The sequence below is a fragment of the Eucyclogobius newberryi genome, unplaced genomic scaffold, assembly GCF_026437365.1.
Source record: "Eucyclogobius newberryi isolate DKJ021-1_F unplaced genomic scaffold, fEucNew1.0.hap1 SCAF_17, whole genome shotgun sequence".
NCBI lineage: Eukaryota > Metazoa > Chordata > Actinopteri > Gobiiformes > Gobiidae > Eucyclogobius > Eucyclogobius newberryi.
The window spans coordinates 14313964-14331184 of record NW_027315801.1 but is presented as its reverse complement, the minus strand read 5'-3'; the positions used below and the strand labels follow the sequence as shown (position 1 = coordinate 14331184).

Here is a 17221-nt window from a genome sequence, read left to right as displayed (position 1 = left end):
GCCGGATTTCTTTTTTCTCACAGTGGAAATGCACCGACAATGAAAATGTCAGACCCCTTCATCATTTCTAAGTGGGAGAACTTGAAAAATGTAGTCTTCAAATAAAATAATTTCTTCCAATTTTCTGTCAGACGGAGGACCTTGGTTGTGTTATGATATATTTAGTTAGTTGCAAAATGGATTATTGCTTTAGCCAATATTGCTATCAATACATGCCGTATTTTCCGGATTATAAGTCGTACCTTTTTGTCATAGTTTTGGTCGGGATGCGACTTATACTTCAGAACAACTTATATGTGAAATGATTCGTTATTTTCACACTGACAAGGTCCTGGGCTAGAGTGTTGGGGTCTGGGCTAGAGTGTTGGGGTCTGGGCTAGAGTGTTGGGGTCTGGGCTAGAGTGTTGGGGTCTGGGCTAGAGTGTTGGGGTTTGGGCTAGAGTGTTGGGGTTTGGGCTAGAGTGTTGGGGTCTGGGCTAGAGTGTTAGGGTCTGGGCTAGAGTGTTAGGGTCTGGGCTAGAGTGTTAGTGTTTGGGCTAGAGTGTTGGGGTCTGGGCTAGAGTGTTGGGGTCTGGGCTAGAGTGTTGGGGTCTGGGCTAGAGTGTTAGTGTTTGGGCTAGAGTGTTAGTGTTTGGGCTAGAGTGTTGGGGTTTGGGCTAGAGTGTTGGGGTCTGGGCTAGAGTGTTGGGGTCTGGGCTAGAGTGTTGGGGTCTGGGCTAGAGTGTTGGGGTCTGGGCTAGAGTGTTGGGGTCTGGGCTAGAGTGTTGGGGTCTGGGCTAGAGTGTTGGGGTCTGGGCTAGAGTGTTGGGGTCTGGGCTAGAGTGTTGGGGTCTGGGCTAGAGTGTTGGGGTCTGGGCTAGAGTGTTGGGGTCTGGGCTAGAGTGTTGGGGTCTGGGCTAGAGTGTTGGGGTCTGGGCTAGAGTGTTGGGGTCTGGGCTAGAGTGTTAGGGTCTGGGCTAGAGTGTTAGTGTTTGGGCTAGAGTGTTGGGGTCTGGGCTAGAGTGTTGGGATCTGGGCTAGAGTGTTGGGATCTGGGCTAGAGTGTTGGGGTCTGGGCTAGAGTGTTGGGGTCTGGGCTAGAGTGTTGGGGTCTGGGCTAGAGTGTTGGGGTCTGGGCTAGAGTGTTGGGGTCTGGGCTAGAGTGTTGGGGTCTGGGCTAGAGTGTTGGGGTCTGAGCTACATTGTTCTATGCGTCATGTAGCTGAAGGTGTTACGTATAGCACACCTATTCACCATGTTGTTCGTTCTTCAATCTGTTTATTATTTTAAATTGCATTTCAAGATTAAATGTCTGTTCTTGGTCTTGGATTTTATCAAATAAATTTCCTCCCAAAAAATGCGACTTATACTCCAGTGTGACTTGGATATGTTTTTTCTTCTCTGTTATGCATTTTTGGCTGGTGCGACTTATACTCTGATGCGACTTATAGTCCAGAAAATACAGTATTTATTCATGCATTATTTATGACTTTAAATCTCGATTTCTGCGTTCACTATTGTATTAACAAAGTTTAAAAAAAATTATACTCTCATTTGAATAATTATTACCTTACTCGATAAGTTTAATTTTGTGACACCTTTTTATTCATTTAAAAATAATAATAATTTAGAATAATTGTATTTACATTTGTTTTTCAGTAAAAAACTGTGGTTCTGCTGAAGAGGTGATCAATGGACATGTCGATTACTCACAAGGCACTGAGTTTGGAGCTATAATTCATGTTAAATGTAACGAAGGGTTAGTCATTTGAATACAATTATTCAGTATTTCCTCATTATTCTAAATTTGTGCTGTGTCTTAATTACTTTTACATTTCTGTCTTTACCTTAGCTATTATGCTGTGGGAAGAGAAAATAAAATGTACTGTACATCAAAGGGCTGGGAAGGCCGGTTTCCTGTTTGTGAAGGTATGTGGATTTTATTATTACATCATTTTAATTCCAAACTTCTCATAACTATAATCAGTTTTTAAATGTACAAGAACTATGCGGAAAAGTGAATGGCCTGAAAAAATAACCACAAATGGCTTAATGTTTTAACACTGCTTCTGTTCAAAGCTTTAGATATTTTCTTGAAGTTGAAATGTTGCTGACCTTAAAACCCAATGTAACAATAAACCTGTATTCCATGCTATTTAAAACATAATTCATGTTATTTTTCCAGTGATCAGGTGTGATCCGCCAAATCAAATCGCTAACGGATACTTCAGTCCCGTTAAGGAGGACTACCAGTTCTCGGAGGTCGTCACGTACAGTTGTGAAGGAAAGTACAAAATAAACGGCTCAAAAAGCCTGGTGTGCTTGGACAACAGAGAATTCGACAAAGCGCCACCAACATGTGTCTGTAAGTACATTCAACAAGACTGCACAACATGAGAAAAGTCCAAATAAAATAACCCCTGGACTCTGGACAAATTTCACAAACAATGGACAAAATGGGACAGTTATTTTAGACTCTATGCTTTAACCGTTCTTTTTTGTTAGATGCCATTCCCTTATTTTCTCTCTGCTCCGGCCCGGTTCTGATGTTTTTTGATTTATATTTTATTCCTTTCTTTTGGGGTTTTTGTTCTTGTTTTATGTTCTAAAGAAAAAATATATATACAAAGAAAATAGAACTTGTACATGTACCGGCTGCACCTGTCAATAAGCCGCAGGTGCCCACGTTGTATGTGATATTTACACAGAAGTATGGTCCATTGTAGTGATGCACAGATTGTCTTTTGACTCGTGGGGCAGGTCGGGCCAAGAAAGTCTCATTTTAATGCGGCAGCTTCTAAACTGCAGATCGTCGTACATCGCTTGCTCCACGTGTGTCTTTGTGTTCAGCCGCGTCTAGATTCACTTCCTCATCAGACTCATTTCTCTGTGAATATGAGTCTGATTGTAATAAAACACACAGCCTTTTGAAGCTTAAAATATAGGAAAATGTGATGTGTCTCCTGACGTCTTCTTCTACAGTGTTTCAAACGCTTGCACTTTCTGCTAGTTTTCCCCCCGGGAGTGAGGGAACGGTATACATAATTAAAACTATAAAAATCCAAAAGTCCAAATTACTTTTTATTATATACAAGCCTCGAAATAACAGGTCGGACACGGTTTTGACCCACTCAAAAATAAAGTCTCTGGACATACTGACCGACGCTAATTTTCGGACGCTTTGGACGCTCCACCAGAGCGGCCCAGAGGGAGAGGGAGGGAAAGAGAGAAGAGGAGACGGGTAGTTCCATCTTACCTGTAAATGCTTTTTTCATTCTTCACTAATCTGTTGTTGGCGTCAGCCAAAGGAAAGTTTCAAGCTCCTCCCCCGAGTGTTACCATGGAGCTTATCTCACTAATAAATGATATAATGCTTAAATGAGCTACAATGAGGGGCCAATAAGCATACTTTTATATTATTTAATCCATTTGTGGCCATTTTATTTTTAAAAAAATACACTGTATTAAAGAGTAGGGAAGTTAATTGTTTAAAAAAAAAATACAACATAAATGTTTCCTTACTTTTTTCTGATAATTGTGAATAATCGTAAAATCGTGATATTTCTCCTCATGATAATCGTGACTAAAATGAATATTGTGACATCCCTAATAACAAAACAAACAAAAGTCACCCAAAAGCTAATAAGACGAGGAAATATGAGGAAGTGTATGTAGCACTATGCTTCACTGTGACTGAGGTGGTGACGAGGAAAGACCACTGTGTCTACTGTGTCTTTAATGTTGGCAGCGACAGCATGAAGCCAAATAAATTACACATCAATAAAACACACACTTTCAGAATTAGCCATGACGGGTACCAAATGATTGGTACCTGTCATGTTGACAGGGACGTAAAAATAATTATTTCAAGGCTTGATATACCAGATATTTATTTAATCAGGACAATGCACATTAATGAACATCTTTATTGAACAAATATAAATATGATGGATTATCGCTACAAAGCTAATTTACATCCTTAGTCCCAAGGAAGATGACACAACAGTACAACATACAAACAGAAATTAATACAGCACACGGAAATGTTAACAGTTCCATATCATGCTATTTTTCCCGTTTCGTAGTCTACTTTAAGGGTATATTTGATCATAATAAGTGTTGTGCAACACCCATAACATAATAGTTATAAAATATCACCCATATCTTGGACCCGGCTCTCAAACTCGGAAATGCAGATGGCTTAGTTTGAGATTCGCCTCCCACCCTCGTGAAGAGCCATCTGCCTCCCCCGCCCAACCCGTGACGTAGTCTCAGCCAATGGTCCCTCTAATTCTTCTTGCCTGAGCAAACACACAAACTCCGGTAGGGCCCATTACCCATCAGCCCACCGGAAAAATCCTTGTATGCCAGCCCAGTTCTTGCTTGTCACTCACTAAATCTCATTGAATACATTTTTATGTGTTTAACATATTTTCAATTCCGGTTGGATTTTTATTTTGTGCGCGGTGTAGATTTTCTGTGCGCAGAGACCTTTGGAGCAGTGCGCAATTGCGCATGCGCAGAGCTTAGAGAGTACAGTGGTTTCAGCGTGAGCATGCGTTCCCCGCCCACCCCGTGACGTAGCCTAGCGTGGATATGTAAAAGTAAAAGTTTTTTAGTCATAGGCGCGGCTAAACAAAACAGTCTCCCCCGCCGGGTGGGGGCCTGTCTCACGACCTCGGGAAGGCTATTCCAGCCCTTTGCCCCATAGAACTGGAACGCAGATTCTCCGTGTCTGGTCTTAGCTCTGGGCACCAGCAGGAAGCCGGTCCCTGAGGTCCTCAGAGTCTGAGATGGTTCATATGGCACTAACATGTCCGAGATGTACTTTGGTGCTAGGCCATGGAGAGACTTGTACACAAGCAGAGCTGCTTTAAAGTCTATTCTCTGAGCCACAGGAGCCAGTGCAGAGACCTGAGAACAGGACTAATGTGATGGTACTTCCTGGTTCTAGTCAGTACCCGAGCAGCAGTGTTCTGGATGTACTGCAGCTGTTTTACAGCTTGTTTGGAGAGGCCAGTGAGCAGGCCGTTACAGTAGTCTAATCTACTGGAGACAAACGCATGGATGAGTCTCTCCAAGTCTGGTTGGGACGCTATATTTTTTTTTTTGGCAATGTTTTTCAGATGGAAGAAAGCTAATGCAATGCCTATGTAATAAATTCAATTCTGAAATGTCCATTGATTGTAAATAGACTTGTCCATACCAAGGCACACGCACTCAGCTGGGAGTCTACATAACACTACTGGACCTCAGCGGAGCTCGTGGAGGCTGGTTTTTGGAGCATTTATTCATAGAATCTGCATCTCCAGAGGAGAATTCTGATAGGTCCTATGCTCCATTCCCCAAATTCTCTTATTCTCACTAGCATTTGTCTAAGCTTTTAATAACTATTATACCGGTAACTCCCGGAATGTATTATGATTTAATGCACCAAAGATTGCTTGCCTTGTGTAAATCCAAACATAATTGCCTCCTTCTTTGACCAAAAGCTGTAATAATCTGGTCAAAGGGTGCACCAATGTTATGGGCAAATCTGTGGCCAATACCATCTATGTCATAATACCCTTCTTTGGAGGAAAAACAGGAAAAGGTTTGATACTGAGCACTGTGTTTAGCACTGTGTTGAGATATTCGACTATTGGCTATGATATGATTATTCTTTATAAAGGGAAAAATCAGCCGACACTTTTCCATTCTGTGAATTTAAATTCTTTCGCTGACTAAAGTCTGTCATCCTCGTGTTGCTCCGCCTCCTTTAACAGCAGCAGAGACGCTCTCTCCTCTGTGTCTGATCACACTAGTTTTCTCCTTCTTTAAACCTCACACTAAAGTTATCTGGAGGAATCGTGTCAAACTGATCGTTCAGGAGGAAAACTAGTCGGATTTTTTCTAGGTCGCGAGTGAATTTGCCGCGCTTATATATAATATGTTTCGTCTAAAACTTTTCTAGAGCTTTTAAAAGTCTGTAACTTTGTCATCTCTGGGTCTTTTGTCTAAAGACTGGATAAAGTTTACAGTGTTCTGTTCTAAGAAAACAGCCTCTGTCCATGAGCTGTTGTTTTCTTCCTGTTTCTGAAGGTACGGCAGAGTCAACACCTTCATTACCAAGACGTAACATCACGGACTGATATATTACTCAATGATATGAATATCGGCCGATACCCATACTAGGCCGATATATCGATGCACCCTTAGCCAGGACACTAGTTTATTGTACATTGGTGTTCCTTTTATCTAGTTTGTCTACAAAAGTCCTCTGCACAGTTTGTTGATGAAAGGTTTTGTGTTGTTGGTACAAAAGTGTGGCTGCAGTGAGAAAGAGCGTTTACACAGAGGAAGTGCGAGGAAACGTGCAAAACACAGAATCCACAGAATGATGCAATCACTTTTTGAAATGATTTTGGAATTTGAACTGAATTAAAATTTCTGTCAGATGGTAGATACATTTTGTTCTATATTTCGAGTTACACAGGAGATGGGTTTTGTCCAATATTTCTACAAAGATTATGCAATACATAGTGCAGCATTTTGAAATCCAAGCTTCTCAATATCGTAAACAAAATTTACTAAAATGTTTTTTATAATTTCCAGTGGTGGAATGTCCAGATCCTAAAATCGAGTTTGGGATTGTGGCGGCTGGTTCGCGTCCCCCCTACTCTCTCTTGACGTCGGTCACGTTCCGCTGTAATGTTGGCTACGACATAGTGGGCTCAGACAGTGTTTCCTGTGACATTAACAGCAAGTGGTCTCCCGAGCTTCCAAAATGCAACCGTGAGTATAACTGGTCCTTGTTCTCACCTGCCACTCTTTTGTTTGTTTAAACTCTAGTTTTGTTTACGCTGTGCGACCCTGCATGCCCAAGGAACTTTGCGGATCCCACACAGCCGAGCGCGTCAGATTAAGGAAAAATGCTCAATAACTGGGGCATTGACAAGCAACGGTTCAATGTAATTTTGCGCAACAAACACTGCTAATATGAAGAAAGCCATGGGTGAGATGACGTGCGGTTTGGGCGAGGGCGTCAGCACCATTCCGGAGCACAGACATGGGGGTGCGGAGTGCGGGCTGTGCAGCGTGACACCGTGGAAAACGCAGGTTTCGACGCACGTTTAAATAGACTTTGAATGTAAACTGGACACTTTGGACGCCGCGGTCTGAAGGGGCCATTATTATGATTCCAGTGGCTCGGTCATTGTCGTCTTAAATTCACCTATACAAATGATTCACAGTATTCACATCTAGTTTGTGGCCCCCCGTTTCCAATATGTTTCAGTTCTGCCCCTTCTGAACAACCCACTAATCTATCTGTTCATATTTCAAACTATTACACATTAATAACAAATACAGTAGTTTATGTACTGGAGGATCTGGATTTAGCAGTGAAGTGACAATGTTGGGTCAATTTTTGCTCTTTTTTTTTTCTTTTTCTTCTTTTTATTTTTTTTACTTTTGAGTGTACAGATGAACTACTGAAAATAAGTGTTTTTAATGAAAATTGTATCAACTAAATATTGATGACCACCAAAAGTCTGGGGCATTTTTTGTGTAAATATTTTTAACAAATGAGCGAATTGATGTAATCGATGAGTTACAGATTACGATTTAATTTCATTCATTTCATCAGCAAAAACTGTGTATAGTCAAATAATATTTTAAATTTGGCCAACATTTTTCTCTCCACAGCAATTGAATGCAAGGCTCCTGAAATCAAAGACGGTGAGGTGGTGGATGTTCGTCCCACGTACAAATACTCAGAGAAGGTTACGCTGAAGTGCTCAGAGGGATACAAGTTAACAGGGGGGGACAGTGTGCTGACCTGTGGAGAGAAGAGCCAGTGGTCTGGAACAATACCCCAGTGTACAAGTACGTAACATGGAGAAATACATCTTTGAATATTTAGTTTTTTTAATCAAAGCTAAAATCTTAATCTTAGTCAAATTGTGTCAAAATGAAAATGTCAAAACTAAACCAGGACCAATATATTTCTTTTTATATTATGGTGATTAGAAGGTGGGCAGCAGCCATGTTGTGTCCTTTTGCATTAATTCATTCTTGCATAACCCTTTTGGGCTTTAAACGTGTTAACGACACTGATTTTCTACTCACACTATTCAGTTTTCACTGTTTTGTCTGTGGTTTAACATGAGGCACTTCCAGACTAATTATTGTGTCTTGTCATTGTGGGAGTTGTCCCAGACAAAATATTGGTCTATGCCAACCGATATATATTGAGTTCTCGAAATAGAAACATTTCTTTTTCTATTTTGATACTAAGGAAAAGGCTCGATGCAGATTTTGATACCTTAATGATAATAAACAAAGTGGTTCTATGAACCCCAGATCCTAACCACAGCACAACACACAGTAACAACAATACTAGTTTCTCTAGTACCCTGCAGTCTTATTTATATACGTCCTGATAAAGATGGACTATTCTAAAACCGTTCATGAAGGAAGCAAATGAGCATCTTCTTTGGATGCTTGTTTTAGTATTTATTGGTACTGGGTACTTAGTTTTTCGACCTAATGGGGAAGGCCCTCTACATTAGACCCTTTAATGATGCAAACTGTCACACAGTGAACACCTGAGGATGCTTGTCCAGATATTGAGCCAGGATCTTGACCAGAGTCCTTAGCTGGAAGGTGGACTTAAACATCTGTGCATGATAAAGCTTATCTTGATTTGTTGTAGTTTGAGCCCATTTATATTTCGACAATGGTGATAAAAGTTGTATTTTCCTTGTTCATCCCTCTTCTTGTGTTCATAGTGATACAGTGCACAGCTCCCAAAGTGGAGGGTGGTGTGCTGGTGGATGGTTCCCGTCCCTCTTATAAGTACAAGGACACTGTGGTGTTTACATGCCTCTCTGGACACAATATGACAGGACAGCCCAGCGTGACCTGTGACCTTTACAGTCAGTGGTCTCCCAAACTTCCAGAGTGCAAGTGTAAGTCCCCCGCCTAATGAAAAGCAGAGAAATCATTTTAAAACTATCACACAAGTCTGTTGTGACTAAGGCTGTGAGAAGAGCTTACCAGTTGTCAATGAGGTCATACTCTTCTAAACTTTCTTTCTTTTAGTTTGTTATTATGCAACTACAATGTCGGATTATTGGCCCATCTCAGGGTAGGTCATCTCAGGGTAGGTCATCTCAGGGCAGGTCATCTCAGGGCCGGTCATCTCAGGGCCGGTCATCTCAGGGCCGGTCATCTCAGGGCAGGTCATCTCAGGGCAGGTCATCTCAGGGCAGGTCATCTCAGGGCAGGTCATCTCAGGGCAGGTCATCTCAGGGCAGGTCAACTGAAAAGATGAATTTACCGCCAACATGTCATGCGTAATGTGTGCACATTTCTCCAAATGTCTCGCGCTCCCCTTGGCACGGCTTTGCGTCTTTTCAAACGGGCGCGCCCCACACTTGAGAACCCCTTAATTAAGTATTTAGCTCAGCGGGCCATCAGGACGTGTCTGCGGTGGAATCTTACCGTTTTTTTCAGCGTGCATCTGTCAATTTCGCATCGAGACTTATTCACGGTGCGTATCGTGACATATAAGAATCATGAAGCATCATGTCATTGTGCATCGTTACACCCCTACTGATAAAAAAATTCTTTACTTATAAATATTGTTTAAACCGTTATTAAAGTGTTGTGTTGTGTAACTTGTCATTGCATTTTGGATGGGATGTTGCAAATTGATGACATGGGCTAAGGGATTCTGCCACTTGACTGATTTAAAATATATTAAAATATTTACCACAGGTTCTATACCACCAAACAGAGTCATAATTAGATCATATGCTCTTTCTTTTGTAGGTGCTATAGCGGTAAAGCATAGATGTAAATAGTTTAGCTTCAGTCAGAAATGATTTCTTATTGGGCACTGGATGTCATAAGGAGTAAGCCAATCATGTATACATCACAAAATAAATGATTTGTATTATACTATACTAATTTCAAACTATTGGTATAGTACTTTTACGAGTATGACCTCAATATTTGATGAATGAATAGACTATTCTCTTGCCTTAGTTGCGACTGCAAATGCAGCGTTTATTGAGGCTCATTTGAGTTTTCTCTGGCTGTAGCTATTGAATGCGCGGCTCCTGATGTAAAGCACGGCGAGCTGGAGGTGGGATTGCGTCCCTCTTATAAGTACTTGGACTCTGTGAGGTTTAAGTGCAAAAGTGGATACACAATGAACGGCGCCAGTACCCTGACATGTGCCCTCAATAGTCAGTGGTCTCCAGAACTCCCACAATGCACAAGTGAGCTTTTACTTCTGTCAAAGACTGTTCTTCTTGAGGCTGAATGATTTTGGGAAATACTTACCAGCATTTCTACTGGCATATATTTCAATATATTATGGATTTGCCATAAATAATAAGACTCTCTTGCAGGATTCATACATGAAAACAGTGAAGATGGGATATTTTGTTCTTCCATTCAAATTGGACTTGAATTCCCCTTAATCTTTCAGCCCTCATTATTCTTTCACGTTGGCCTGTCTGTGCCTCCTTCTCACACTTAACACATCGTTTCATTTGCTGTCTCTCTGTACTTTAAATACTCCTCCTTATTCTCCTCTTCGATTAGATCGTTCCATAACCGTCCTCTGTGACGCCGATACAGATTTTCCTCACACAATTATCACTTTCACCTTTACAGTGAAATAATAGCTTCATGATGCATCTTAATCTATTCAATTTGTTTTTCAGCAGCAAGCAATATATTAAAGATCGTACTCGGCGTACTGGGTGGTAAGTGCTCTTTTTTTATACATGTACACACTATATACGCAGCATATCTCAATACAATGTATGCCCCCTGAATTCAAACACATTCAGTGCATCACTCTGTGAGGCAGGGGTGTCAAAGATGCTCCCCAGACGTTTTAATTTGGCCCGATTTCCGATAGATATATAGCATTTTTATTGCTAGAACTACAAGTTCCACAATCTTTCCTAGCGCCCGCACTACTCTGGGCTGCTGTGTGTGCTGCTGGAGCAAGTGCTCAGGGCTGAGAAGTGCTGACGCACGCCGCTCACTTGACAGACTTGAGCAGAGGTTTGAGCAGGAAAGAGACGTGTGGTTTTAGGAAAGACGTGGAATAAAGAGGGAGACTGTTTTGTGGACGTTAGCGCTGTGCTAAAAGAGGCGATAATGTGGAGCTAACAACAAGAAAATAAACTTCTGTGATTACAGTTCTGTGAGTAAAACATCTGAACAAACCACAGGTAAAAACACAGGTCAGAGTGTAATAAAGTATGAACATGACAGAGTGAAGCTGCTGTGGATCTGATTGTGAAGACAAACACAATGCACTCCTTTGATTCACTACATGAATCATTTGTCACTAAAATAAGGTTAGCTCATATTGAGTTTGAGCAGAAACACGTCTGTGAACACTTCATATCAGAAATCATATGTCCACAAGTCCATGTTCCTGTTACTGCTGCTGATGCATGATTATGGACTCAGTTTCACCCGCTGCAGATTCATGCATCAGTGTCCAAGTAGAACTATTTCTAGGCCATGTAAAGCTATTTATTCCTGTTTTTATTTCATTTTTACGTTATGTAAAAATCCTGAGCGTCGAAATTTGGCCCGTGGCCCAAAATCAGTTTGACACCCCTGAGGCATCGTTAACCTGACCACCACATGACATGTTCATCTGACATAAACAGGAACTTAACATTCTATTTATTCAAAACGCAGGGCTGCAACTACCACCAGATTCATTGAAACTTGACAAAGTTTGATTAAAAACACACCCAGCCATTAAGCCAAAACTGTTTACAGCAGAAAAAAATATGTATTATCTTGAATATAATCACATTTATGTGATCGTACGGCCTCATTTTAAAGCCTGATTGCTATTCTATTTCCATTTGAATTTATTAGTGTTTAAAAACAGATCTAATACACTGAACACAAACTGGGCACAAAGAGACTGGGACTGCTGAAAAACATTGGTGCAAAGACACAAAATGAAAGTAGTGATGGGTCGATGATGCGTTAGGCTGTGGTTCCCAACCTTTACCCCAGTGACCCAGATGTGAACTGTGGATACATTGGGGACCCAAACGTCCTTCTACCTGCAATGCTACTATAAGAAAATATATTAGGATTAATTATAGATGTTATAGAACAGTAATAATTATAAAATACTTAATACTGTAGAAGTTATTAACATGCCATTCTTTCATTGAATATCACACAGTCTCATGCGGACCTCTTTTTCAACACCCCCTTGGGGACCCCCTGAGGGACCCCCTGAGGGACCCCCTGAGGGGACCCCTGAGAATCTCTTGGGGCCTAAATTTGTCCCGACCCCATGGTTAGGAATAAGTGCGTTAAGGTGTGTGTTACACATTTTCGATACTGTGTTAGTTCACTCTATGGTGCCATCTGGTGGTCTAAAAGGGTAGGCCCACTGCTGCTTATGCAGACACTTAACACAACAATGGGCTTGTTTATTCACAAATGCCAACACTGAATCAGAATGTGTTCTGAGGATCTTAAAATAAGATATAACTTGGTGAGAAGGTTATTAGAGCAAATAAAAACCTATTGTACAATAAAGCAGACTGTGGTCAAATAAGTTATAGGCAGAGGTTATTCTTGTGAAAAATCACAATTATCCCTCAAAAAGGAACTGGCAAATCCTTATCACCAATGAACCTGAAAACAAGCAGAGACACAGCTTCTGACACGAGTGATTCTCCCACCACACCAACAACACTCATATATCTATATCATGACTAAATGAGACATTTGATAACAATATCTTTTACCCACTTTGGTTTAGTTGCAGCCCTGCTAATATGTCTAATATGTTTGAAGTATTTCTACATGATGTTGTCATGGTTATGTTGCCATGGCTCCCTCTTATGTCTGGGTATTTCTCTTGTTTTTTAGCCATCTGTGGCAGCGCTGTTGTTGGATGTTGCATTTACTTTGGATTCATCAAGAAAGCGAAACGGTATGTTTATTACACTTTATGTCAGGCTCGACTAACGTGTCTTGTGGATGCTCAGCCTAACCTCACGTCAGCCTCTAACACCTGCTCAAGCTGCTGTTGTGTCACTCTTGTCTTGGCTCTGGGCATTCGTGTTAAGGCTGTGTGTGTGTGTGTGTGTGTGTGTGTGTGTGTGTTTGGCATAGAGACATTTTGTTTGTTGGGCTCTAATCTTAGGCATTCTTCAACACAGGCAGGTGTTGTAATCAAATCTGTGCCTAGTCATATTGTAGTGAACAAATACGAGTGGATGTAGCCACCAACAACATAGTGTTACAATTGGAATGAGAAGAAACTATTTATATATATATATATATATTAATATTAATATTAATATTAATATATATATATATATATATATATATATATATATATATATATATATATATATATATATATATATATATATATATATATATATATATATATATTAATATTAATATTAATATTTATATATATATATAGTGAAATCCTTCATTTCCTCACATTCACGAATAGATGATTATTCTTTTAGGATGTGATCAGCTTTATGAAATCAAAAAAGGCAATTCCCAATCATTTACATCCCAACAATTTTCCTAATGCCTATCTGGGGTTGAAAATATGTATTTTTGATATAACTGCTTTTTCTGAAACTGATCATTTATACAAGTGATGACAAGGTTCATTATAGAACAAGGTTCATTATAGAACAATATGTTATTATTGTGACCAGACACAGACTTTCATGACTTAAGGAGACCTCACACTGAACAGGGACTTCATATTCTTCTCATGTTTCCTTTTATTGCTTTATATATCATCACTTATCCCTTATTTTAGTAAAAGTATTGGATGCTCACCAAACACTGTAATTGTTGATGCACGCCACAGCAGTTCTACTAATCCTAAAAAAGAAACATTAATGATTGTTGTCTTGTTCTGACATTGTGGCAGATATTAAATCCTCAATTCAGGGCATTGCATTAAGGTTTTCTGTCTTGGAGCACATATTTGAGTAATGACTAGTTCCTCTGTGTTGGAGAATGTTTTTATTAGAATTATATTATTATTAATTATACTATTATTGTTAATCACGGTACTATTTTTGTTAATAAAACAATAATACTGTTCACAATAACACAAATATTATGAACAATAACAACAATACTATTAATAATTATATTATTATTATTATTATTAGGCCCGAGCGCCACAAGCTGGCGAGAGGCCTATTAATCTCGTAAGGCCGTGCGAAGCACGGCTGCGAAAGTGCGCACGTAGTGCGCACGAAATCGAGCGCGAAGCGCTCGGCCACTTCCAAACACTCACTAACGCACGCCCCGTGCATACTAATTAGTAGTAGGAAAATGGAACATTACCGTTGTAAACGGGCGAAGCCCGTGCAAAAGTGCGCACTAAACGAGCACTTTACATTGAGATGATGACCATATAAAGCACTCATTTGCGCTAAGTATCTCACGAATACGTTCCCCATCTCTTGCATGTTCCGTGCATATAAGCATGTAATGCAAAAAATGAACATTATTACTGTATAGAGGGCCAAAAACACAAAGTGGGCGGAGCCCACTCAAAATTAACGAAAGTACCCGTCAGTGACCAGGGACCCACACCATGAGGTAGGAAAGCTCCTCCTCCTCCTCCTCCTCCTCCTCCTCCTCCTCCTCCTCCTCCTCCTCCTCCTCCTCCTCCTCCTTCTCCTCCTTCTCCTCCTTCTCCTCCTTCTCCTCCTTCTCCTTCTCCTCCTTCTCCTTCTCCTTCTCCTCCTTCTCCTTCTCCTTCTCCTTCTCCTTCTCCGGTCATTTCCCATCTCTCAATGCATTTGGGGGCGCTGACGCGCCAATTTTTTTTTATTTTAGAAAAGGGAAATAGCCAGAATGTAGAGAGGCACGATTTTTAGAGGTGTGAACATTTTTGTGACTTTTCGTCAATGTAAGAAGAAGAAGAAAGAATAATATTCCGATGCGAAAACAATGTTTCCCATTTTTCAAATATCAAACTATACATTTTCGGAAAGCGCTCGCGCTTTCCTACCTCATGGTGTGGGTCCCTGGTCACTGACGGGTACTTTCGTTAATTTTGAGTGGGCTCCGCCCACTTTGTGTTTTTGGCCCTCTATACAGTAATAGTGTTCAATTTTTGCATTACATGCTTATATGCACGGAACATGCAAGAGATGGGGAATGTATTCGTGAGCTACTTAGCGCAAATGAGTGCTTTATATGGGGATGACGACCGCTTCGCGGTCGTCATCTCAATGTAAAGTGCTCGTTTAGTGCGCACTTTTGCACGGGCTTCGCCCGTTTACAACGGTAATGTTCCATTTTCCTACTACTAATTAGTATGCACGGGGCGTGCATGAGTGAAGGAGTGCGTTAGTGAGTGTTTGGAAGTGGGCGAGCGCTTCGCGCTCGATTTCGTGCGCACTACGTGCGCACTTTCGCAGCCGTGCTTCGCACGGCCTTACGAGATTAATAGGCCTCTCGCCAGCTTGTGGCGCTCGGGCCTAATAATAATAATTTAAAGGATTTATATAGTGCCTTTCCTTGAGACTTGAGTGGCAAAGCAATGGAAATCTGAATCCTAGTTATCTGACGAGAGGGATTGATTTTGAATTTAAAACTCCCAAAATATTTCAAAAGACATGCAGAATTTGCACTTTACATCCTCATATTATGAGGATGTAAAGTGGTCATCAGGGCTGTGCTCAATATATCAATATCGTGATATATTGTGATGGATTTCTTGGCAATATGTGTATGGATACAGAGATGTGTCTCGTGATAGGCTAAAAACAAGGTAAAGTCATTAGAAATTGCAGAGTTTGAACCTACAGACTGCTGAAACAAGGCGGAGTCTGAGGAGCTCAAAATGTGACTTCATCATATGAGAGTTGTCCTGATGCTGAGGACAGTGTGAACATGACATTCTAATGCATCAGGATTCGTATCATATCGTGTACCCTGTATCGGGATGCCTAGTGTATGGTGAGGTACTAGGCAATACCCAGCCCTCGTGGTCATCTCCCATGCAGCAGTTATCCAGCAGGAGGCTCATATTTACTTTGTTGAATCTGGACAGGCAGTGTATTTCTGCCCTGGTTTGGGAGCTTTCAGAGTGGCAGCTCCGGCTCAGCTGTCTAGTGCTTTTGTGTGGTTGGTGGAGGACCTCTTCCTTGGTGATGGATGATTTTTCACTTCTAGTTTTGTGACATTGGGTGTGTGGTGTATTTGTAAACGCTACTGCTAAATGAATATACATTTTGACCAGTCATTGTTGGATTTCAGCTCTCGGAAAAACTATACCGAAGCATCACATGAAGGAGAAACTTTAGAACTCTAGGTAAGAAGAAAATAGGCTGCCATGTTCACATGGCATCACCTGAAATGGGTATGAGTCTGCAGTAGTCTTTCACTTCATTCACTTAATGTAAAGAAAGAATAAAAGAAGAGTATTTGGAAAGCAAAACATGTTATTTAAATGTCTCTATATCTCTCTTTTTTCTTTTTTTAATACGGTATAGCGTAAAAAACAAACTTTGAAGACGCGCAACTACAGAAGGTGGCGGTTAATGCATCTGTTCATTTGGCTGCCAAGTAGTACAACAACAAGAGCAATGGCTTCCTTCCATTGCACATCTTCTAGGTTCAAGCGTTATTAACGTTTTAATGCCTCTCTATAATTATTCACAGGTTTTCTTTTGCATATCTAACTTGTTCTTTCTAATGCACTTGATTTTAAACTTGTTCCTGACGTTTTCTGTTCTGTTTCAAGTGGTGCCATCCAGTAGCTCCAGTGAGAGGACATCTGAAGTGAAGCTGCTCTGTGATTGTGCTCCTGGGCTTGTGCGTGGCACTTTCCTTTGACCTTTAACCTGCAGTTGAGCGGTCGCACTGCATGGGACTCCAGAGTACTGCTTTAGTCCATGAACAACCTTGTTTTCTTTTTAGGAAGACTGAGACCCTGCATAGTGAAAAGCAAAAAGAATGTGAGTTTTATTTTTTTGTCCATTCGTATCATTTAATACAATCTGACTATTTAAAACTGAGCTGGAAAGATTTCCTTGATTTGCCTTTTACTGTCAAAATGTCCCTGGTTTATAATTTAAAGGCGTAATGGACGATTTTTTTGGCCCAGGAGTCTTATTTCCTCATGGTGTGGACTGTCGATTTGTCCTGCCACGTATCAATCATAAATTGACCTACCGCTCACCTGCAGCCG

General features: G+C 40.7%; 1 protein-coding gene across 3 annotated transcripts in view; it reads left to right on the top strand.

Moving 5' to 3' along the window:
- Positions 1–17221, top strand: part of LOC140362955 (complement component receptor 1-like protein) — a 29148-nt gene that overhangs the window by 10056 nt on the left and 1871 nt on the right. The window contains exons 4-14 of one of the 3 annotated variants that reach the window (XM_072449253.1): positions 1639–1738; positions 1832–1908; positions 2165–2344; positions 6574–6753; positions 7666–7845; positions 8751–8930; positions 10068–10247; positions 10701–10739; positions 12901–12964; positions 16288–16342; positions 16775–17221. The exon at positions 16775–17221 is cut by the window's right edge and continues 1871 nt beyond it. In XM_072449253.1, coding sequence (XP_072305354.1) covers positions 1639–1738; positions 1832–1908; positions 2165–2344; positions 6574–6753; positions 7666–7845; positions 8751–8930; positions 10068–10247; positions 10701–10739; positions 12901–12964; positions 16288–16342 — 1235 coding nt within the window. In that variant the 3' untranslated portion in view covers positions 16775–17221. Of the gene's footprint in view, positions 1–1638; positions 1739–1831; positions 1909–2164; positions 2345–6573; positions 6754–7665; positions 7846–8750; positions 8931–10067; positions 10248–10697; positions 10740–12900; positions 12965–16287; positions 16343–16774 lie in introns of all 3 variants that reach the window. The other 2 variants (XM_072449252.1, XM_072449254.1) reach the window with 2 other exon arrangements.